At 42.3% G+C, this 9574-nt stretch overlaps 1 protein-coding gene across 3 annotated transcripts in view; it reads right to left on the bottom strand.

The window, feature by feature from the left end:
• Window positions 1–67: 67 nt before the first annotated feature.
• BLTP3A (bridge-like lipid transfer protein family member 3A) overlaps window positions 68–9574 on the bottom strand; it is a 57150-nt gene continuing 47643 nt past the window's right edge. For all 3 annotated transcript variants that reach the window (XM_027127018.1, XM_027127016.1, XM_027127017.1), the window contains 6 exons: window positions 8439–8593; window positions 8204–8354; window positions 6073–6335; window positions 5518–5626; window positions 5286–5392; window positions 68–4879 (listed from right to left, as the gene is read on the bottom strand). In XM_027127018.1, the coding sequence (XP_026982819.1) occupies window positions 4754–4879; window positions 5286–5392; window positions 5518–5626; window positions 6073–6335; window positions 8204–8354; window positions 8439–8593 (911 nt within the window). In that variant the 3' untranslated portion in view covers window positions 68–4753. The remainder of the gene's footprint in view (window positions 4880–5285; window positions 5393–5517; window positions 5627–6072; window positions 6336–8203; window positions 8355–8438; window positions 8594–9574) is intronic.

Genomic DNA, 9574 nt, shown 5'->3' with positions numbered 1-9574 from the left:
AAAGTACTTAAAAACAATGTAAAAACCCATATGTTTCAATTGCTATAAACAGATATACCAGAACCAATACTGTTTAATAAGTTTAATTTGCTTTTTTCAAGTGGTTCACAGAACCAGTACACTCAAGGTTTGATTAGGTACTGCAACATTAATATTTCCCAATACTGACCAATATTCCAGTTCATTGGATACATTCTCATTGTTTTCCTCACGTAGAGGGGAATGGAGTGACCTTTTATTGACAGTGATTAGCAGTAATAAGGCTACTGTAATATAATTGGCAATCTCCAAGAATTCTTTCCTCTCAATCATTTGGTGTCATAAGGAGAGGGGTTTTGAAGCTGTTCTCTTTTGAAGCTTTCCTGAGCATGTCTTAGTAAAGATTCCAATTCTGTTTAGCACCCTGAGTGGGGGAAACAGCTTGGACACACAAAGTTGGGCAAATATGGATTTTAGTATCTTACGTTAAAACTCATGGCTTTAAACGTGTAGTTAGCCAATGGAGAAGACACTTCAGTAGTGTATTCCACAAAGAAATGCTGTAAGACTCAGGCTAAATCTTGACCAAAAACTAATATATTGAAGGGAGAAACAAAAACAGATCTCTTAACTCTCAGAGGGAGCTTTTTAAGTGGTTATAAGAACTATACCTATTGCAATTTGAGATACTGGATATGGCTGAAATTTACAGATAATAAAGAAGGAAGTTCACATCCCAAGTCTAGCCACTTAGCAAAGCCTCACAGTTTAAGGTTATCTGAGAGTGTTTCCCCTTGTATCTGTTGTAAGAGAGGGAGAAAATAATCCCCATTCAACAACAGCTACTATCCATACCTACCCAGAGGTGAGTGGGAATATTCCTATTCTAGCAGAAGGTGGGGGAAGATCCTGGGGAAGGCCATAGTCCCTGAAAGGATAGGACATCACACCAGAATCTCTTGAAACAGTAATTACTATGGTAAATCACAAGGCAATGACACAGCTCTTGCAGTTCTCAAATAACCATCCTACTAGCTTGTGTAGCAATGTTGTTTCCATAGTTTTGTGATATTACTGTAACTGTTTTTGCAAGTTTAGGCAAGTATTAACTAGGGGAGAGAAAAAAAACACAAACCCTTAGTTTAAAGGTTTGGAATGGAAACTTCCCATATCACTATGTTCAAACTATCTCTTCTTTCTACTACCCACTGAACTAGCCTATGGGGAAACTGATGTAAATGGGTTAAATGGAAGCATTTATGTTATGGGGTATGTGAGGGGTGGCTTATCCCTTGTATATTCCATAGACAGGAACCATTCCTTTCAGAACCATGAAAAAGGGTACGTGAAGGTTGAGGCCTGTGGCAAAATGAGGGTCAGATTAAATACACAGCAAAAAGCAGCCATCACAAGAATAGAACCTACTCCTTCTGTCCTAAGTCTAATAAACTAGGTTAATTATTCCAGTGAGTTGAAAACAGAATTTGAGATGGATAACCGTCCCTGCAGCTCAGCTAAGAGAGATTTAAACCAGTCCATATGCACTAAAGCTCATCTCTAGTATATCTGTGTAAACAGGAACTCTAGACAATCACAGATGATACATAGGTGTAAATGCTTCACAGCTGAAATGGTGATGTGCGGTGGCTGAAGCCTTTTGAGGGGGAGCGGTGCTATCACTCCAGACATTTTCTTGAGGTATTGTTATTTCTTGTTCACAGAGTCTTAGAGCTTCAAGGCAGAAATTGTAAGCAGTCCAAAGGAGCTGATACTACTATGTTTTCCTTCTGCCTTTTTCCTTTACATTTATCCTGAGGACTACCAACAAGGTCACATTTCTTCATTATGAAAGCCATTCTTCCCCCAATGAATAGGAGTATGAAGTTATACATGATTTTTACTAAAATTCCATGGGACATTGACCCCAACCACATTTCCTGAGGCAAGAACTTCAAGACACAATGCCCAAAGCTGTCACATAAGGAAATTCAAATTCTAGGGCTCCATTTGTCACATGGACAGGAGCGCCAGAGAGCCCAGAAAACCTGACTGAGCTCTGCTCATTAAAGGGGTGAGCCTCAGTGCTTGCCAGATTTGTTTCTATTGCCTCCCACCAAGCACAAGCTTAAAGTGAGGGTGTACCAAGCAATTCTCTGCATGGAGGGACACAGTGGGTAGAAAAGGAGGGGAAAGGAAGAGAATCAGAATGTGATTTTATACCAATTCAGGTGAACCTAAGGTTGAATAATTCTATTTTCTGGCTACTGGCTCTCCCTCCTCCCCCTTTAAACACATTAGAAATGCCATACTTGAGAGGAGCAGTGATTCTTTTTGTTCATCGTTCTGCCTTTGAAAGAGGCACTTAAGGGGGAGTCTGTGGAGGGATGCAGTTACCCTCTCCGTTGTATATCACCAAATAGCCCTAGTTTTCCATAATTCCTCTTGGAAAACCATCATGCAAGGATTCCTCTTAAACCTTCTGTACCCATACAGTTTCTGCCAGCACTTCTTGAACAATGACCTCTAGAAGTTTCTGATTTGCTACGAGAAGTGCTTTCTTTTACCTAAGGCTAATAGGTACGGCCCTAGAGCTAGTATTTTGGGACCTGAAGAACATGTCCCTGCTCTTGACTGAATATCTGATCTAACACTACCCTCAGCTTTCATCTTTCCAGAACTGGGGCCAACATTTTAAAGATGTGTCCACATGTGGAAGTACCTCCACCACCTGATAATTTTTGCTGTTCTCTGGACCTTTACCCTCTTCACCATATACTTTGTAAATAAGGTCACTAGAAGTGCACAGATAATTTAAGACATTACCATGGCCTTGCACGACGTGCTGTTTTCTGTGTTGGCTCCACGTGCCCTTCCTGATGACGCAGTCGGACTTTTGGCCACAGCAGCACACTGACCCCTCCTCCCTCTCAGCAATGCTTAGGTTTCTTTCCTGAGTTCTAACAGAGCTCACTGCCTCGCTGGTTGCTGATTCTCCCATAAGTGCATTACTTCACACTTACACAGAACCTCACCTGCCACTTTCCTGAGTATTCACAGCCCAGTCTGTGAATCTTCTGCAATTTCACTTCTTTTTTTTCAATTTCTTCTGATTTATCTTTCACTGCCTGGAAGCAGTGACATTTGATTGCACTGTAATATCCCACTTTCAGGTTATTTATAAAATTCTTAGATAAGGTTAAACCAAGCATCAACCCATAGGGAAATTACCCTGTTAACATTCTCTCTAGAAAGGTATTTATTTTTAAGTCTCTACGTTGTTTCCTAAGCATGACAGAACATTCCCATAATCTCATAGTAATTGTTGTTTTTAAGATTACCTTAGTGACGAACCACAACAAAAAGTCTGTAAAAGTCTGAGCAAATTAGATCTTGTTCCTTCTTGAACACATTTTTCTTTTTATCCTCAAAAAACTAGAATATACAAGTCAGGCATGATTTCCCATAAAGGAAACCATTTTACCTTTCCTTCAGTAGGTCACGTGTGACTAAGACTTTAGTGACACTACTAAATCACTATTTTGCCATCTTGCCAATTCAAGGTGAGTTAGCTGATGAACTTCTGTCCAACACAGCTTGAAGTATATCACAGAGCAGTATGGATGAAGATGGAGTGTTGGTAAAGAATTTGGTAGTAAAGAGAAAGGGGGAAATAGCTCTTTCATCAGGCAGGGGCAAAACCTAGCTAGGTTGAAGGGTTTTGTTTTGCTTTGTCTTTTACTTAAGTCAAACTAACATGATTTTAAAAAGCCACAGCGATAGAAGGGGGTGAGAGGAAACAGGCTGAGATGTTAATGTTACAGTTTAAAACACATTTTTCGCTCCCAAACAACCAAGTGCTAATGAGAGTGCTGGTAGAAAGTCATAGTGCTGGGAAAGCAGATGCGCCAGGGACCCCGGGGAGACAGGAAATAACCTGTGAGGTGCAGCTGTGGAAGAGAGACAGGACACAGCCAGCAACAGCAGCGCAGAACCAAGCTCCCCTACAGATCCTCACCATGTCATGCCTTCAACCTAGCTCAGGGTGAATAGTTTCTTCTTAAATTTCAAACAAATTGCATTATAGAAGGGAAAGATGATACAAGTGAGCTGCTACTGTTGTTTACTTCCTACCACAGCATCACAGCGATGAAAGCATCACAGAAAGAAAGCTTAACCCTGAAAAATCTGATTGTAATATGAGCCAAGATGACATGAGCTTGGTTTCCTTTCCAAACAAAGCAGAATCCATGTCTCGTTTATTCTTGTGCCTCCCCAGGCTCCCGCCTTGCTGGCTATTTCCTGTTCCACTCTACTACTGTGGCCGAAGCTCAGGCCAAGGACTTCTCAGGTCGACTACAGGAAGCTCTGGAACATAGAATCTTTGATGGCTCTGTGGGTGACCAACTGAGGAGATGGGTACTCTGCCTTGTTCACACAGGTGGAGCAAGCAAATGTCTCTGCTATGAAACCAGACGGTGAAATGACCCTACAGTGTTGAGGAGATTCCACCTAGTGTGCAGAGGGCCAAAAGGCTTTATACAGGAAATACGTGATGCCTGAGCCACACACAAAGCTGCCCCCAACTTCCTGGAACGTGGTAATACTTTGCCCTGTCTTCCATCCAAGTCAGAACTGCTAGTAGAAAGGACACCACGAGGAGTGAGTTGAGTATCCTTAGCTGACTTGTCCAACCCTGGATGGTGCCTGTCGCAGGTGGTGCGATTGCTGGTGATCTCCTCCTCTCTCCTTGGCACAGATGGCTGAGCCACTGCTGTCAGAGCTCAAAGAGGGGGTTATATTTCCTAATCTCCTGAAGAAGTTTCTCTTTATCCTGGTTGGCATGAGCCAATGCTTGTTTAGTTTCTATAAGTTCCTTTTGTAGGGTAGGCAGTTCTTGTACCTGAGGAACAATTAGTAATTCACAGTGAATAAATAAGGTAACACACCTTGCAGAAACATCCAGTAAGGGAACGAGGAGTAAGAATTCAAGCAGAACAACCCACAAGTTTGGTCAATGATCAAGAAAACCCAACTAGATATTTCCTAAGAGCCTAAACCCCTCTTCAGAGTTCATCAGTTGCAGGGACAGCAACAGGTGGAAGATGTCATCAGCAACTATTCATCTCCAGCTCCTGACTTACATCCTCTGTTCAGCATTTCTAGAAGCTGCTGCTAGGTGACAGGAACCCAGACCACCCAGCTGTACCCAGCACAAGCAACCTTTTCAGCCCTCTGAGTTTTACCCGCTTCTGTGATTACAGCCCTTAAGGGTTTATGGGAAAGGTACTGTTCAGTTATATCCTCACCTGTGGACCAAAAGCCTCCCCTGTGGGCACAGGAAACACCTGTTCTTTTGGGGGCTGCCTCTTCTCACTTTTAAGTACTTCGGCTGATGGTCTGTCCTGAGCAGCAGCTGGAAAAAAGTAAAGGTTCTAAATGACAAGCTGCCAGCAACGTGCAGATTATTCCTAGTTGTCACCTATTCCTTTACAGGAGCAAAAAGGCAGAGAAGCCGGGAGGCTGACAAGCCCAACTCACCGCCTATGTGGAACACACCGTCGTCACTCCGCTTCAGCACAACGTGCTCCACGGCTAGAGTGATGGGGATGGGGCCTGGAGAGGTCGGATAGATGGGGGGGATATCGTCCTATAGGAGAGAGAGAAACCACATGATGCCCCCAACCAGCTCAGAGCAACTTAGGTAACAAGCCATGCTTCCACCATTGAGCTGGAAGCACTTTTATGTCAAATGTATGTTTATCCATACATTCTTGTGAGATGTGAGAGGCATAATTGAGTCTCTCCCACTCTAGAGGTGGTGAGACTGAGGACCTGATAACCTAATGGGCTTGCACAGTCATGCTGCATGCCAAGGGTCAGGGCTAGAGACAAGATCCCCTCAGTTGAACTCAGGACTCTTTGCCAGCAACACATTTTTATGTACTACTGTAACACTGACAAAGAATGCTAATATGCATTTCCTCACTTGATCCTCATTACATTTTACAGGGACAGGAGAAGAAGTTAACAGCTGTCACTGCCAGAATCCCTTGCCTGACTAAGCCTAGGGTAAAACCCCAAAGTTCCTCTCACCTTTAGAGTGATCCTGGAGTTCAGGAGCTCAATCTGCATGGGAACTACCAGTGGGATCTCCTCATCCTCCAAGAAGGGCCCCAGGCCACTGAGCACCGAAGTGAGCAGCTCAAGGTCACAGCCCTGAAGCAAGAAACGTAGGAAGCCATTCTGTGTGGCCAGAGGGGAATGAACAGCTGCACCAGGCCCCACCTCAAAGCGAAGGCCTACAGCTGGCCTGATGTGGCCAGTCTTCAAAGTTGAGGCTTCCTGAAAGCTTTTGCCTTTGAGAAGAAAGACAGAAGGAAAACATATTAATTAATTACTAGCCAGTGATTGCTCTAAGCACTTTATATATATTTAATATTCCTAACAACCCTGGGCCAGAAGTATTATTATCATTCCCATTTTAGAGATGAAAGAACTACGGCACAGACAGTAACTTGCCCAAAGTAACACAACTTGTAAGTAGCAAGGATACGATTTGCACGCGGGCAGCCTAACTGCAAAGACTGTGGGCTTGGCTACTTTGCTCTAATGCCTCTCATGACAGAAGGGATGTTAAGGACCAATAAAAAGCTGGTCTTGCTATGAATCAGAGGCACTGGGCTGATGGCCAAGGTAAAGCTCTTAAAACAGAGGACCCTTGGGAATTCCCTGGCGGTCCAGTGGTTAGGACTTGGCGCTTTCACTGCTGTGGCCCAGGTTCAATCCCCGGTCAGGGAACTAAGATCCCGCAAGCCACACAGCACAGCCAAAAACAAACAAATAAACAGAGGACCCTCAACTCTGCTAAATTTGATCATCTCTTCCTTTCTCCAAGTCTTGGTCTTCTCACCTCTCTCTGAGGAAGCCAAGCGGGATCTATGCTAATTTACTCAAAACTGCATAAAGAATAATCTCAGGTGTAGCCAAGGCTATGAAACAACTTACATACCTATATAAATGCAAATTGGTACAACCATTCTGGAAAACAAATTGGCATTATCTACTAAGGTTAAAGCTATACCTACCCTAATGACCTAACAATTATTTCCTCAGGAATATAAACCTGGAGAAACTCTCCAACATACATATCAGGAGACACGTACAAGGATGGGCATGTCAAGACAGCCCTATTTGAAATAGCAAAAAAACTGGAAACAACCCAAATGTCTGTTCAGAACAGACTGAAGAATAGTAATTAGAGTAATGGGTACAAGAGATATTTTGGGGGTGATGGTGATGTAGCTTACTAAGCTTACTAATATTTATCAAATTGTATACTTACAAGGAGTGAATTTCATAGTACGCATAAGCAGTTTTTAAAAAAGCAAAAAGTGGTATATTTCTACAATAGAATATTATATAGTAGTAAAAATGAATAAATTAGAGCTAACTCAACAACCTAGAAGAATCTGAAGAATATCATGGTACTTGAAATCACAAAAGAATACAAACTATGATTCCATTTAGAAAAACTTGAAAAACTGCAAAGCTAAATAATACATTGATACAAACACATGCAGAAGAATTGTAAAACAAGAGAATGAGAAATACAAAATTCAGGACAGTGATTCCCTATGATAGGTGAGAGGCAAGAGGAAGGTTCTGGAGAGGGACTCCCGGGGACTTCAAAGTTAATGGTACTGTTCTATTTACTAAACTAGGTAGTGGGTACATGGGTTCATTGTACTGTTGTTATTTTATACCTTATATATATTTTACAAGTATTCTTTAGTATCTACTCAATATTTAAAAAAAAATTTTTAAACAAAGCATGTAGCTTAAGCCCAGATTTTTCCTGTCATCTTTTAAAGTATAAATGATAATTCACATCAAAGGACTGAATCAGAAGTTCCCTGATCAGATATAGCTTGATGTTAGCAGCCTCACAAAGAAGTGGACACAGTCCTCATGTATAAGCATAAGGAGCACCTGGGAGGTGAGGACGCAGACTAGCCTACTGAGTACAAAACCCCAGAAAGAGCTCTGGGAGGCTCCTTGCAAGGAGACTTCATTAGACTTCTTCCTCCCCCAATCGCTGCTGGAGAGAAGCGCCAAGGGCTTGGCACTAAAGTAGCTGCCCTTGGAGCACAGTGACAGGAGCAAGTCAAGCTATGGATGCCCCAGAAAAATCCCACCAGCTCTCCTGCAATCCCACCATCCTCACCTGGGCACTGTCCATGCAGGAACTGCCAGAGTCCCACGGTGCCTAGCTGCTGGAGGGTCAGCTCCTCTGCTTGCAGGGCCACAGTCAGGTCCTCACCACGTACCTCAATCCCCAAGGACACCTCATTCACCTTCAGGACCAGAACTGAGACCTGTAAAAGGAGACTCCCTTAGCTGAGTCCCAAGCTTCCAGCTTAGAGCCTACCCTCTGCAGAGAAGAAAATAGAACAGCTGACCAGGTGAAGATGAAGGTCTTCCCCACTGGGTGAGGCTGAACTCTTGGCCTCTGGTGACCCCTGGCCATAACTATCTGCAACAGGGCTCCCTTGAACACCAGCACTGTCTAAGACATTGGGAAGAGATCCTGGCGGAAGAGATTCTCGACCAGACTCTGCATAAGAAAGATAACAAAAGAATTTGAGAGTCAAAAAATTCTATTCAAATCCAATCTCTAAAAACAGTGACAACTGTACAAATAAAACATTTATGACACTCATGAGACAACTGGAAATTTGAAGACTAACTAGATATTTAATGAATTTAGGGAATTATTGTTAATTTTTAAAAAGACAATGGTATTTGGTCACCTTAAAAAAAGTCTGTAAATGGAAGCAAACTAAGTGTCTATGGACGGATAAATGGTTAAACAAAATGTGGTATAAACATACAACAAATAATGGTCTTAAAAAGGAAGGAAATTCTGACACATGCTACATACAACGTAAATGAACCTTAAGGACATTTTATGTGAAATGAAACAAGCCAGTCACGTATGGTTCCATTTATGTGAGGTACCCAGATGGTCAAATTCATAGAGACAGAGAGTAGAATGGTTGCCAGGGGCTGGTGGAAGAGGGAATGAGGAGTTATTGTTTAATGGGTATAGAGTTTTGCAAGATGAAAGAGCTCTGGAGATGGATAGTGGTGACGGTTGTGCAATGATTTGAAGGTAATTAATGCTACTAAATTATAGTTTAAAATAGTTAAGATGGTAAATTTTATGTTATGTGTATTTTACCATAATTTTAAAAATATTTTAATATTTAAAAAATTTGTATTTTCTAGAGATGCAAAATGAAAATATTTATGGATAAAATGATATGTTTCGGATTTGCTCCAAAATAATATGGGAGGAAGGGAAGTGGGCAGAAGAATATATAAAACAAGAATGGCCATGAGTTCTTAATATCTGAAGCTAGGTAATGGGTATATGAAGGTTCGCTATTTGAATCTTTTTTTTTTTTTTTTTGAGGTACACGGGCCTCTCACTGTTGTGGCCTCTCCCGTTGCAGAGCACGGGCTCCAGACGCGCAGGCTCAGCGGCCATGGCTCAAGGGCCCAGCCGCTCCGTGGCATGTGGGATCTTCCCGGA

The sequence above is a fragment of the Aethalodelphis obliquidens genome, unplaced genomic scaffold (genome assembly GCF_003676395.1).
Source record: "Aethalodelphis obliquidens isolate GAN/ISIS:26980383/991018 unplaced genomic scaffold, ASM367639v1 scaffold31, whole genome shotgun sequence".
Lineage (NCBI taxonomy): Eukaryota > Metazoa > Chordata > Mammalia > Artiodactyla > Delphinidae > Aethalodelphis > Aethalodelphis obliquidens.
This window is presented reverse-complemented; position numbering and strand designations above follow the sequence as displayed.